General features: G+C 49.8%; 1 protein-coding gene across 1 annotated transcript; it reads right to left on the bottom strand.

The window, feature by feature from the left end:
* Window positions 1-5,713: 5,713 nt before the first annotated feature.
* LOC142821276 (olfactory receptor 11G2-like) lies at window positions 5,714-6,646 on the bottom strand. Its single transcript, XM_075912119.1, has one exon. The coding sequence runs from the start codon at window positions 6,644-6,646 to the stop codon at window positions 5,714-5,716; it is 933 nt and encodes a 310-aa protein (XP_075768234.1).
* Window positions 6,647-14,397: the final 7,751 nt, after the last annotated feature.

Raw genomic sequence — 14,397 nt, 5'->3', positions numbered from 1 at the left:
CAATGGACTGTGAAAAGACTGGGCCTTCCTATGAACCCCCCATTTTACTAATGACTCCTGAATGCGGGTGTAACCCAAAAACCTGCTGGGTGTGTGGTACTCTCTAGCGGCAGCAAGACAACTTATAGAGAGGATAATAATGAGTCTGTTCTACAGCCTTAGCTGAGAGCCAGCAGGATTTTAGCTCAAGCTGTAACGGCTCATGCACTAAGCTCCAGAGTTCCCTGTTCAGTTCCGCCTGTCGGAGTTACACTGTGATGCAGCAGTCAGGTGATCTGGTCCTCTCAAACTGGCCCTCATCTTTGATCTGAGGAAGTGGGTCTGGCCCACGAAAGCTCATCATCTAATAAACCATCTTGTTAGTCTTTAAAGTGCTACATTGTCCTGCATTTTGCTTCTGGCCCTCATCTTGGACTGATGGACTTCTCCTGGCGGGTGGGAATCAAACAAAGGGTTCCTGCCTGATGGACATCCTATCAAAGGCAGAGGAAGGAAACAATCACTCAAGGCCTTCAGTTTGTGTCTCCTCCGGTTCCCCACCCAAAGGGGAAACAAAAGGACTCAGAGCAGAGGAGGGAGAACTGCTGGACCCAGGCTAGAAAGACACCTCTGGATTCTGAAGGACTCTATCTGAAACAATAGCTAGAGGGAGAAACTATTATTTGTTACCAATGTCTGTGTATTTTTTCTTAGTTGCCTGCTTCGCTCTTTTTGGTATTTAATAACTTGTTTCTGGTTTATACTATAACCCGGTTTATATAATTTCTAACTGGGGGAGGAGGACGTTGTGCCAACCTTCCTCCACATTGAGGGAGGAGGCAAATTTCACATACTGTTTGTCATACTCCAAGGGATGTGGGCAGCTGGGGTTCCTTGACCCGAGCCTAACCAGAACAGATCTGAGTGTCTGTAGCCTTCTACCGCTGGGTGTGACCCTGCCTGGGAGCTTGGGAGCTTGGCCAAGCAAGGCCAGGTAAAGGAGGCCCAGGCTGGCAGATACGCTGACTCAATGGTATCTTAGTTGCACCCCAAAGGGGTCCTAAGCCACCATTAACCCCCTTTCCTCCCTGTGCTACTCAGGAGCAGGCCACACACACTGTGTGATGTTGCCCAGAAATAAAATCCCGAGAATCCCAGTGGTGACTTTGATTAGCTGGGAATCCTCTACTCATCCGTCTGCTGCCCCTTTACTCCTCATACAATGTAAAAATGATGGTAGCTCCACGTGGTGGCCCCTGTACCCACTCTGGAATGTGGGGCCCCTCAAGGAATAACCCATTCTAATAATGACCCATGGCATGGGTCGCACTCAGAAATGCCAGGGACCAATAACATATGCACTGATGTTGGGTGAACCCATCTTCACTCAACAACTGAAGGAAACAGTAACAGATTGTGATTAATTGTCACTACTCATTTAAAAGCAGAGTGGGAAATTAAATAAAATCAATAACAAATAAAAATAAAATAACAGCCAATAACAAATGCAGGTGACAGCCAATGGCTTTTGAACTCTGCCATAGATTCTCATGACTATGCAGCACTTTAGAACAGATGAGGGAGGTGAGGTTAGTGTCTATAAGATAATGGTATTAGAGGTGATAATTGGGGAAGCTATATCTAATATTATCTCATAGGCACTAACCTCCCCTACTCATCCCCCCTCTGTTCTAAAATCTGATTTGTCTATTTTATATGTATTCACTTTTTTGATTGTATCCCTTTGGTATATATGGTTGTGCCAATTTTCTTCCACTATTTGATCTGAGGAAGTGGTCTAGCCCACGAAAGCTCATCACCTAATAAACCATCTTGTTAGTCTTTAAAGTGCTGCATAGTCCTGCCTTTTGTTTCAGCAAGACCAGACTAACATGGCTACATCTCTATTACTATAGATTCTCATGGTATTCACCTGGCCACCCTGTCCCCCACCCTGGCCTGTGCACCCCTCTGGATTGCAGTGTTCCAGACACTGGATTCAAGATCTAAGGGGGGGACTGACACAGCACTGGGCAGGTTCTGGGTATCAGTCCAGCCAAGGCAACCAGCTGCACAGTCTTCCAAGGTTGGAACTGCCCCCCGAATGTCCCCACAGCTGGGTCCTGGCTCTAGGGGAAGATCTCTCAGCCTCTTCTCAGACACAGTCTCTGCATATGCACTTGGAGAGGGACTCTGGCAGGTACTAGAGCAGGTATTTGTGAGTGTGGTGAGAGATGTGTGTATACTGGGAGGGATTTTTGGAGGATTGTAGAGGGGATATTTGGGGATGTGCAGAGGGGGTGTTTTCTATTAAATGTATCTGGGGAGGATGGAGGGGATATTTTAGAGTCAGGGAGGGGTGTGTACTCGGAGCAGTATCCTGGTATTTAGGGGAGCGAGGAGATGTGAGTGTGTGTATTGGGGCTGGAGGGACTACTTGGGGATGGGGAGGGGTGTGTGTACTGTGAGGTGTATCTGAGGGTTGCAAGAGTGGGGGAGGGGGATTTGGGAGGTGATGGAGTGGGTTTATATAGACAATGCTAGAAGGGGTCCTTGGAGTGGGGGATGGGATGTCTGTGCCGGGTGGGATACCTGGAGATGCTGGAGAGGTGTTTGGGGGTGGGGTGGGGGGGTCAGTGTGCACTGGGAGTGGTATCTGGGGGCTGTTGGAAGGGCATTGGCTTTGGAGAGGGATATGTGCATACTGGGAGGGGTAAACGGGGGAGGAGGAGGGGATGTTTCCCAATGCACTGCCATCCCAAAGTCAGAACCCCTACACCCCCCAGCTCTTTAGAGTGGGAGATAAAACTGGGGAGTTCTCAGCGCCTGTTTTCTTTGGCTCCAGAACAGAAATTAGAACTCAGGAGTCCTGCTCCCAGCTTCCCCTGCAACCCTCCTTCCAGAGCCAGTTCGAACCCAGAAACCCTGGATGCCACCTGCCTCCTCCACTAGTCAACTAACCTTCACCCTTTGCAGACCCAGAGCGTGTACCTGGAAATCCTGACTCTCAACCCACTAGACTCCCCACTCAGGACTGGAAATATCACCCGAGAGTCCCGAAGGAGCTCTGATGTACAATAGCAGAGCTGCGAGCAGATGACTGTGTTCTTCAAAAGCCACAGGGGTGGACACACTGGTAGCTCTAATGTCAGCGCCAGACAGACTGGGTGGAAGTATAGCACAGAAGAGGATAACCAGACATGGGCATACATGATTTATTGGGGAAAAGTCGGCACAGCTTTTGTAAAGGGAAATCTTGCCCCAGAAATCTATACAAATTCTTTGAGGGTATGTCTACACTACCCTCCTAGTTCGAACTAGGAGGGTAATGTACGCATACCGCACTTGCTAATGAAGCCCGGGATTTGAATTTCCCGGGCTTCATTAGCATAAGCGGGGAGCCGCCATTTTTAAATCCCCGCTGCTTCGAACCCCGTGTAGCGCGGCTACACGGGGCTCGAACTAGGTAGTTCAGACTAGGGTGCCTATTCCGAACTACCGGTACTCCTCGTTTCACGAGGAGTAACGGTAGTTCGGAATAGGACCCTAGTCCGAACTACCTAGTTCGAGCCCCGTGTAGCCGCGCTACACGGGGTTCGAAGCAGCGGGGATTTAAAAATGGCGGCTCCCCGCTTATGCTAATGAAGCCCGGGAAATTCAAATCCCGGGCTTCATTAGCAAGTGCGGTATGCATACATTACCCCGCTAGTTCGAACTAGCGGGGTAGTGTAGACATACCCTGAGAGTGTCAACAAGGGTACATCTAGACTACAGGCTTTTGTCAACAGAAGTTTTGTCAACAAATACTGTTGACAAAGCTTCTGTCAACAAAGAGCGTTTAGACTACAACCAGTTCTGTCGACAAAGCAAGCCACTTTGTCAACATGAGAGTGTAGACACAAAGGACAGTGTAGATGCAATAAGACCTTCTGTCCACAGAACTGTCGACAAAAGGCGTTATTCCTCGTAGAATTAAATGGTTTACAGCCATTGACAAAACTGCTGAGTTCTGTCAACGTTATGTCGACAGAACATGGCGGCAATGTAGACACAAGTCTAGTTTTGTCGACAAAACCCTGTAGTCTAGACACATCCCAACAGTCTGAACAAGGCTGATTCTGTGGATACAATCTACTACAGAGTTCACAAGCCCTAGACAAGGACCCCAAAGGGGAAACACTTGCCCGGTGCTCTGCTAGATAGTTTTCTTCTTCCAGCTTTTGAGAGGTGGTCGGACCCAGTGGGTTAGAGAAGGGAGACATAAGTTGTCAGCACAACTGGGATCTACTTCTAGCTCTTGGAGGGAAGTGAAGTCTAGTGGGTCAAAGCAGGGGCCAGGGAGGATGAGAAGGCAGAATTTCTGGGTGGTGCCCATTGCCCTAGGAAGGAGTAAGAAAGTGGGATCCAGGGAGTTAGCACACGGTGTGGGAGTCTGGACTCCTGGGTCAAAGCTTAAGGCCAAAGGGGACCAAGTCAGATCATCTGGCCTGACCTGTAAGACACAGGCCACGAACCTGACCCATTCACTGAAAGAAGACCAAAGTGGGACCACGACCCCCATAGGGGCAGGGAAATAATTATATGAAATTGATCCAGATAATCCTGACAAGTGAGATATTTATAATGCAGGGAGTGGGGTGGCAACCTCTCCCAAGTCATGGCCAATCAGACCAGCATGGTGGGTGGAATTAGTTCCTTACCCCATGCATGGCGACCAGCTGGGCCTGAGGCTTGGTCTACACTAGAGCGGAAAGTCGACTTAAGATACGCAATCACATAGCTGGAGTTGACATATCTTAAATTGCCATCCACACAGCAAGAAGTTGATGGCTTCCCTTACTACTCCTGAGGAGCAGGATTTCACTAGACCCGCTAAATCGAATCCCCGAAGATGGAGCGCAGCGGCATTGATATTCTGCGTAATGTAGACGTGACTTGAGAGTGTAAGTAGGAACCAGCCAGCCAAAGATCTGAGCCAGAGTGCGGGGTGTCACCTCAGAGCCCTGGCCCACCTCATCACATGTCCCATCTCCAGCACTGATCGCTTCTGATTTTGCAGAGGAAAAACTCAACAATCCAAGCAACCTCTTCTACAGAACAAAAATAGATCATATTTCTCCCCTAAACCTAATTGTTTTCTGCAATAACAGCATTTGGGGGGTGGTTCCAGAGAGTTAGAGTCCTTCTCATTTCTAGCATTGCTATGGAAGAGGGATAAGGTCTTGTGAGTTGGATGCAGGGCAATTGGTTCTATTCAGGCTGTAGGAGAAGAGTGTGGCCCATTCCATACAAACATGATATTGCCGCGATTTGGGTCCCAGCTCTCACTCCCAAGACATCGTTAGGTTGCTCCTAATTGACGACAGAGAAAAGGAGAATGGGAAGTTGCCCCCTGGATCAGATCTCTAGGGAACAATAATGAAACTCAGCTGCACAATACGGGTGGAGATCGGACTCAGCCTTTGTGTGCACACATTGGGTTTTATTATCCTATCCTCTGCAAACACGGACATGGAGCAGTGCTCATGGCCTCCAGCAGGGGCTCATGAGCCCATGCAACTTTGGCCCCTCAACTCCACCGTGGCCGAAGCATCAGTAAATGATCATATCACAGATCACGCAAAATGCCGTGTGTGCTCCCCCTGCAGCCAGAACCACCTGGAGCAGTAGGGCCCAAACCCATGGCCCCTTCTTCCCCATCAGTCCCAACCTATGGGGGTCCCTGCAGAGCCTACTATGGCCCCCCCAGCAGGGTCCTCCTCAGAGCCCCTTTCATCTCTTTGTTCCTCAGGCTGTAGATCAGCGGGTTGAGCAGCGGGGTCCCCACTGCATAGAACAGCGTCACAACCTTCCCGATGGTCCCAGAGGTTGTCGGGATGGAGTAATTGACCATGACGGAGCCAAAGAACAGGCTCACGATGGCCAGGTGGGAGGTGCAGGTGGAAAAGGCCTTGTGCCGCCCAGCCCCTGCAGGCAGCCTTAGTACTGCTGTGATGATGAGCCCGTAGGAGGCCAGGATGAAGGAGACAGTGCTCAAGATCTTAAGGGAGCTTGCAGTGGAGCAGATCTGACCAGCCCAGTGAGCTGGGGAGCAGGAGGCAGCCAGCAACGGGGCTGGGTCACAGACAAAATGGTCCAGGGTGTAGGGGCTGCAGAAGGAGAGCCGGGACATGAGGCTGATAGGCGCTATGAACCACAGGAAGCCAAAGAGCCAGCAGGAGGCGACCAAGGTCCAGCAGAGCTGGTGGGACATGAGGACGGGGTAGCGCAGAGGCTGGCAGATGGCCAGGTACCGGTCCAGAGCCATGGCTGCGAGGAAGAAACACTCGGTGGCTCCCAGGGAGAAGAAGAAGTAGAACTGCAGGAAGCAGGCATGGAAGGAGATGGGGAGACCAGGGGACAGCAGGTTGCAGAGCATTTGTGGTGCAGTGGATGTGACGTAGCAGATCTCCAGCCAGGAGAAGTTCCCCAGCAGGATGTACATGGGCAGACGCTGGAGGCGGGGGTCCCGCAGCACGGCCCACACGATGCAGAAGTTCCCCACCACTGTGGCAGCATACGCCAAGGAGAGCAGAGCAAAGAGGAGCTCCCGGCTCTGCCGGCCCAGGGAGGGGAAACCCAGCAGCAGGAACTGGGTCACTGTGGCGGTGCTGTTGGCCGGATGCATCAAAGGACCCTGGAGGTGATAGAAATGAGACAGAGACAGTCACCGGACGTCAAAATCTCTGACCCACCCCCACCCCCACCCCCACCGCCCTGTATCACATCTCACACTCACGCTGGGTTTCTTTCCCTTTAGGAAACGTTTAGGCTATTCGACCAGCTGCTCTTCCTGGGCAATGCTCACTTGCTCTTCCTTCCATGGTGGGGTCAGCTTCTCTGGGCCCGGCCAGGATCCCAAACCCCATCGGAGCCACTCAGCATCACGGGGGGTTCTCAGAGAAACTGCATCACAGTCCCTCCCTGGACATCAAGGCTGAAATTAAATGGCCTAGGTTGAGCAGCACATTTAGGCACCTAAATCCATTTGACGGTCTGATATTAAATTTGTATTGCGAGTGGGATTAGGCTCCCAAACCACTGACTACCCTTTTGCAAATGGGATTAGGCTCCTAACCCTTCCCCCCATCGCTCTACTGGGCTCAAGAAGACATTCTACAGTTCGATAGATAGTGATTATCCCTAAGGTCCCCTCAGAAGGACAATCAAGATTTAATACAAAAAAATAAATTAATTTCCTATGGCATCTATTCCTCCCTTAAATTCACACACACACATAATGCAAAAAATACATTATATTTATTACCAATTGTACACAAAATAGTAAGTTAAGATTTAGATATTTTATTCTTTGCTACCACTAATGAAAATATTTAGTTACTAAGGTGCAGGTGACCAAAGCTCACAGGTAAGTGAAGAACACGGAGGCCTGGGAGATGAGTTGGGAATGGGAGGGAACATGGGCTATAAGAGTGGAGAAAAAGGAGGGACAAGGCAGAACTGGGAGGCAAGGACAAAGACGTAGCTTAGATGCCTATGTACAAATGCAAGAAGCCTATGTAATAAGCAGCAAGAACTAGAAATGCTAATAAATAAACACAACGACGACATTGTTGGTATCACAGAGGCTTGGTGGGATAATACACGCATTTGGAATATTGGCATAGAAGGGAGCAGCTTGTTCAGGAAGGATAGGTGGGGCCAAAAGCGAGGAGGTGGTGCCTTATACATTCAAAATAGACACACTTGGACTGAGGTGGAGATGGATGTGGGGAGCAGATGTGTTGAAAGTCTCTGGGTTAGGTAAAAATAAGGGTGATGTCATGCTAGGGGTCTATTACAGGCCACCTACCCAGGTAGAAGAGGCGCATGAGGCTTTTTTTAAACAACTAACAAAATAATCCAAAGTGCAGGATTTGGTGGTGATGGGGGATTTCAACTATCCAGACATTGTTGGGAAGCTAACACAGTGGGGCACAGACCATCCAATAAGTTCTTGGACTGTATTGGAGACAATTCTTTATTTCAGAAGGTTGAAAAAGCTAGTGGGGGAGAAGCTGTTCTAGATTTGATTTTAACGAATGGGGTGGAGCTGGTTGAGAATTTGAAAGTGGAAGGCAGCTTGGGTGAAAGTGGTCATGAATTCATAGAGTTCATGACTCTAAGGAATGGTAGAAGAGAGAACAGAAAAACAGAGACAATGGATTTCAGGAGGCAATTTTCGTAAACTCAGAGAGCTGATTAGCAAGGTCTCATGGAAAGCAGAACTAAGGGGGAAAACAACTGAAGAGAGTTGGCAGTTTTTCATGAGGCATTATTAAGGGCCCAAAAGCAAACTATTTCACCACAAATTGGGGTAGATGGACTTTCAGACTGGCCCAGTGAGTTCTAACACTGAGAGCAATATGTTGCACTTTCTTGGGCATGTTTTCCTGTAACCCATTTCTGATCGGTTTCTCCTCTTTGCTCCTGGAACTGGGGTTTCACTGAGCCCTCCCACCCATCAGTCTGGGATCACTCGCACATCAGGCACCTCTGGCAAGCTGCAGGCTCACTCCTGCTCCTACGCTTTCTCAAGCATCCACACAGCTTTGGATACACGCAGTTGTTGTTACACGCATACTCTATGATGAGCCTCTGGATGAAATGATAGGGAAACTACTATAATGATAACTATCAGCCTATGACACCAGAGCTGTAGAACCCTAGTGAGGCTACCCCTAACATGGCTACCCCTCTGATACAGACAAGTCTGTTAACGATAAAGAATCTGAGCAGATTACCAGAAAGCAAACAAAAATCCTCACAAACTCAGCATAACAGGCTGCTCTGAGTCCATAGAAATGAGCAGATTCTCACCATGCCCAGTGATACGAGGCATCTGGCAGATTCTCAAGGCACAAGTTGCATTTGCTTTGTCACTTGGGTTTTTCAGGCTTCCGTACCCTGGGTACCTTTCACCTGGGGCCAGCACTTTCCCCAGGTCCGTCCTTGCTCTTCAGATCTTTCCAGGAGTCCTCTTGTGCAGGGAGTGAAGAACTGCTGGTTTCACTTCCTGCCTTCAATAGCTTCAGAAAAGGGTGGGAATCCTTTGTTTCAAAGTCTGTTCCCAAGACTAGGCTTTGGAAAAACACAAACAGGCCCCTGTAGAACCACCCGTTAATTACAGACTCCCTGGAGCATTCTGACGAAGGCTTGCTAAGTGGGAGTTCATCTTTTTGCCTAACAACTCATTACCATTAAAAGACCCTTCCCAATGGACTGTCTAGCACCTTCCCAAGTGGGAGGTACCCAGGTGTAAGGACATTGGAAATAAAGACGCTTAGTCCATATGCATAAATTCAGATAAAAAATAATGCACGAATACAAATAGGCTAATCATATTTAGCACATCATAACTTTTCCAGTGACACCTTGAATGACCTGTCTTGCAAAATTATCCATGCTTTAGTCCTACCACAGTAAAATATTCAATATTGGGGTTTAGTGTCACAGATTCTACTTTCTTCCATGTTCCTTCTGGATCGATCAAGAATCCCATTCTTTCTGACATGATGCCTGAATAGGCATGTTTCCTTTCTAAATTCATGTATTTTATATTACCAGTGGCACTCTAACCTCATCCCTTCCTTCAGATCTCATGGATAAGATTGGAAAATGTAGTTCAAAGACAGTCCCTACTGATATTGACAGACTTCAATTATCTCTGGAAACTGAGATTCGGTTCATGTCTGGATGCCACAGAACTTGCAAATGTTGTTGTTAATCCCTTCAAAAAATATCACTCTCTCCCCTGGCTGGTAAATCCTCCTTCCTATGAAATAATGTAATCACCCTTCTTATTTCTACTGGTGGGAATTTGAAACGGTTGCAGAGAGGAAAGTGAATATTTATTTTTATAGAAACAAAAAACAATGGTACCACTTGTAACCATCATTGGTAATGAATTGTTACCAATCCCAAATGGGAAGTCCTGGAAAATAATAGATTCCAAAGGAAAATAATGGAGACCAGAGAACTGTTGACCCAAAAGATAAAACAAAAAGGAAAGGGAATGTCTCATTCAAAGGAAATTAGTGCAGGGAGAACTTCTGATTTCAGTGGAAGTCCCTATTCTTCTGACGGGTTAGATGAGAAGGTCTCTTGCTTCAATTCTCCATATACTCCGTATAGATGTCAATCAGGCATAAAAGACCTTCCTAACAGACATGAATATGCAATACCCACCAATTTCATTGAAAAAATGGTGTTAAAATGCTCATGCAATATATTCTAGAGGTTCTCCCAAGTGTCTGAAGGTGAATTGTCACACTATTTGTTAGCTGAGAAACCATACGAATTAACCAGTGAAGGTCTGGATCTGTAAATCATCACTCACATGATGTAGACCAATGTTTCTTAAACTGTGTTCCGCGGCACACCGGTATGCCATGAGGCAGTCGGAGGTGTGTCGCGGAGAAAAACAGAATTAAAAATGGCTGCTCTGAAACAGGCAGGCAACCTTTTTGCCCCTCCCCCTCAATAACTTTCCCCGACCCTATTTTTCCTCAATAACTTCCCCCTCCAATCCTTTCCTCTGTGGCTCTGTGGGCCTGGAGCAGCACAAGGCCTTTCCAAACCCAACCCCAACCACCCCCCTCTTAAATTCTCACATTAGAGTTTAGGTGGAACTCAACTGATTTTCTGTTAGCTCAGTCCCAGTGGGCTCCCTTAGTGGCCGGTGTCTCAGCTGTTGTCGCTCTGCTCTCTCCCCACGCTTTGAACCTGTGTCACTCCCAGGACCACGGCATCCTCTTCAGGACACTCCCCCCCCCCAGCAGCGCCCACTGCTCCAATCTCGTCTCCCCTTCGGGGTGTCAGCAACCCTTTGCCTCAGCTGCCGCCAAGGCCAACTGCAGCCCCGTTGAGCACTCCCCTCAGGGGAAGCCACAGTCTGCAAAGGCCACGCCTCAGTGGGCTAGGTGCAATGCTAGGGGAAAGGGGGACCCAAGGCCACCCACTGATCTATGCCCTTGAGAGGCAGCCTTGTCCTGCCTCAATAACTTCCCCCGACCCTATTTTTCCTCAATAACTTCCCCCTCCAATCCTTTCCTCCACCCCCGACCTTTTTTTTTTCTCAACAAAAAAATCCTTGATGTTCCCCATTGAAAAAAAAAATATTGTTTGGTGATCCTCAGTCTTAAAAAGTTTAAGAAACACCGATGTAGACGCAGCCTTCATCACCATTTCCGTTAGGGAGAAGCAAAAAACGTGGTTTTCTCTTGCTGTGGTTAGGCAAAAAGTCTGGAGAGCAACACTGACTAAGGACCATACATCCGTTTCAGTGCCCCAGATTCCAGAGTTCCCAGCAGTCGGCCTAGGACAGAGGCCAATGACAGTTTTAGGGTCTAGAAGGTCCAGCTGGAATGAAGGGCCTGTTGTGCTGGGTTTTGGAAAAGAGCAAACAGTGAGAAACATCCCTCCACTGCACAGGCATTGCTGCCCATGGCTGGGATTCCCAAAGGTGACGGAGGCAACATTATAAATGCAGACTAAATAGACAAGAGAGAAATGCTCTGTGGGCCTGGAGCAGCACAAGGCCTTTCCAAACCCAACCCCAACCACCCCCCTCTTAAATTCTCACATTAGAGTTTAGGTGGAACTCAACTGATTTTCTGTTAGCTCAGTCCCAGTGGGCTCCCTTAGTGGCCGGTGTCTCAGCCGTTGTCGCTCTGCTCTCTCCCCACGCTTTGAACCTTTGTCACTCCCAGGACCACGGCATCCTCTTCAGGACACTCCCAGCAGCGCCCACTGCTCCAATCTCGTCTCCCCTTCGGGGTGTCAGCAGCCCTATCGCCTCAGCTGCCGCCAAGGCCAACTGCAGCCCCGTTGAGCCCTCCCCTCAGGGGAAGCCACAGTCTGCAAAGGCCACGCCTCAGTGGGCTAGGTGCAATGCTAGGGAAAGGGGGACCCAAGGCCACCCACTGATCTATGTCAGGACCCAGGGACCCTTGAGTGGCAGCCTTGTCCTGCCTCCTTCTCTCCCCTCCTTTCCATGGGCTCCTTCCCTGTGGCCCCTTGCACCTTCCAGGCCCTTATTTACCTGGGAGGTACCAGCCCAGAGCCCCCCTCTTTAGCTCTCCCACCCAGTGTTGCTCAGCCCAGGTGCTTCTCCTCCGCTGGGAGCCAGTTTTGCACCCTCGCTGGGCAGGACCCAACTGCCTCTGCTTTGCTGCTTTGCTCGTTACAAATGTCTCTTTGATAGACCAGGGCTCTGTGCAGGCTTCCTCCAGCCTGCACTGACCCTTCTGGCCAGAGGGGGGCAGCTTCCCCACTACAGGTTGCAATGCAGAAAGATGCTTAGGGGATTTGGACACCTAATTCCATTAGTCCGCTTGCCCGATTTAAGCTTTCTCTTCTCTCTTCTCCTGACCTTTCCAGTTTCGTGGGACTCAAATGATGCACTTGAAATGGCCCCCGTCCTAGCCAATACACTGGTGCCTGAAACTGGGACCCACAGAGCTCTAAACTGCAGTTGTTCCAAATCACTGGGGGCACCCTGTGGCCCACTGGGCTCCTATGCATGGCCTGAGAGACATTTTCTTTACCTTTGTCCAGCTACAGGTTTGCCTGATGAGCTTGGTTTTCATGTGCATGTTTTTCCTGTCTGCATTGCTCAAGTGACACACATGTAAAACCAGGGCCTGTGAAGGGAGACGTGTGTCGATTGGCCACAACCTCAGCTCCCTCTGCATCCAATCCAAGCACTGCTACGGTTCAATCAGCACAGCCTCAGACCCTAGGTACGCAAGCACACTGGAAAAATACCCTATCCCCATAGCCCATCTTGGTCATGACAACCTTGCAGCCTCACTAGAGGACATAGGTCCACCAAGGTGGCCCACTCACTAGCCGAGGTTGCCCATCACTGCGGTCGTGTGCCCAGCCTGCTTATAACTCACATCCAAGGTAATTCAGGTTGACCATGCTGACCATTGGGATAGAAATACTCCTAGCTGTCCCGGTGAAATTTACCCAAAGTCTTTGTCATTTATTTATCATAGAATTCTAGAACCCCAGGGCAGGCAGAGACCTCAGGAGTCATCGAGTCCAGCCCCCTGCCCAAAGCAGGACCAGCCCCAACTCAATCATCCCAGCCAGGGCTTTGTCAATCTGGGACTTAAAACACCTCTAGGGATGGAGATTCCACCCTCTCCCTAGGGAACCCATTCCAGTGCTTCCCCACCCTTCTAGGGAAATAGTTTTTCCTAATATCCCACCTAGACCTCCCCCACTGTAACTTGAGCCCATTGCTTCTCGTTCTGCCATCTGCCTCCACTGAGAACAGCCTCTCTCCAGCCTCTTCGGAACCCTCTTCAGGGAGTTGCAGGCTGCTCTCAAAACCCAGACTAAATAAGCCGGAATCCCTCAGCCCCTCCTCATAGGTCATATGCTCCAGCCCCCTCATCATTTTGGCTGCCCACATTTAGGGCAGCAGTTTTCTACCACTGGTCCACGGACAGGTGGTGGGCCACAGACCCCTGCCTGCCGGGCTGAGAAAACTGCCTGGGCACCCACCCACTTTTGATTAGCCCTTCCCACTGGCGTTCCCCATATCGGAATTCCTTTCCACCCACTTCACCATGCAGTAGGAGGGCGAGTGGGGCAGTGGGCAGTTGGGTGTGCGGTGGCTGGGGCTGAGGTCACTGGGGCAACCTCACCATGGCCCTGGTTTCAGCTCCAGCAGCCGCTATGCTGCCTGGCTGGCAGGGCCACGTGGAAAGCACTGGTGGGGGGCAGCCAAGGCCTGCTCTGGCAGCCAGGACCAGGGCTTGCCATGACCATGTGGTGGGGAGGCTAGGACCTACCATGTGGCAGGGGGCGGGGGACTGCCGTGGCTCTGTGGTGGTGGGGGCCTGATGGCCACGTGGTGGTGGGGGGCTGGGACTGGGACCTGCTCTGGGGGCCAACTCAAGAAAGATGAAGTAAGGTCAAATAGGGCATGTGTATTCAATGAGTCAAAATGGCCACGTGTAAAAATATCAGTTCACCTGTATTTATCTGCTAAACTGTGACCTTTCACACTCCATGCCTGTGTCTGAAAGCAACCAATTTCAGAATAGCTTTTCTCAGGGACTGATGGACCTCCTTGTTTTTCAGAGTTCTCAGCGCCTGTTTTCTTTGGCTCCAGAACAGAAATTAGAACTCAGGAGTCCTGCTCCCAGCTTCCCCTGCAACCCTCCTTCCAGAGCCAGTTCGAACCCAGAAACCCTGGATGCCACCTGCCTCCTCCACTAATCAACTAACCTTCACCCTTTGCAGACCCAGAGCGTGTACCTGGAAATCCTGACTCTCAACCCACTAGACTCCCCACTCAGGACTGGAAATATCACCCGAGAGTCCCGAAGGAGCTCTGATGTACAATAGCAGAGCTGCGAG

Source organism: Pelodiscus sinensis, chromosome 30 (assembly GCF_049634645.1).
Source record: "Pelodiscus sinensis isolate JC-2024 chromosome 30, ASM4963464v1, whole genome shotgun sequence".
Classification (NCBI taxonomy): domain Eukaryota; kingdom Metazoa; phylum Chordata; order Testudines; family Trionychidae; genus Pelodiscus; species Pelodiscus sinensis.
This window is presented reverse-complemented; position numbering and strand designations above follow the sequence as displayed.

What these genes read in the sequence shown, in the direction of transcription:
- LOC142821276 (XM_075912119.1), bottom strand. Translation starts at nt 6,646, where the DNA reads ATGCATCCGGCCAACAGCACCGCCACAGTGACCCAGTTCCTGCTGCTG.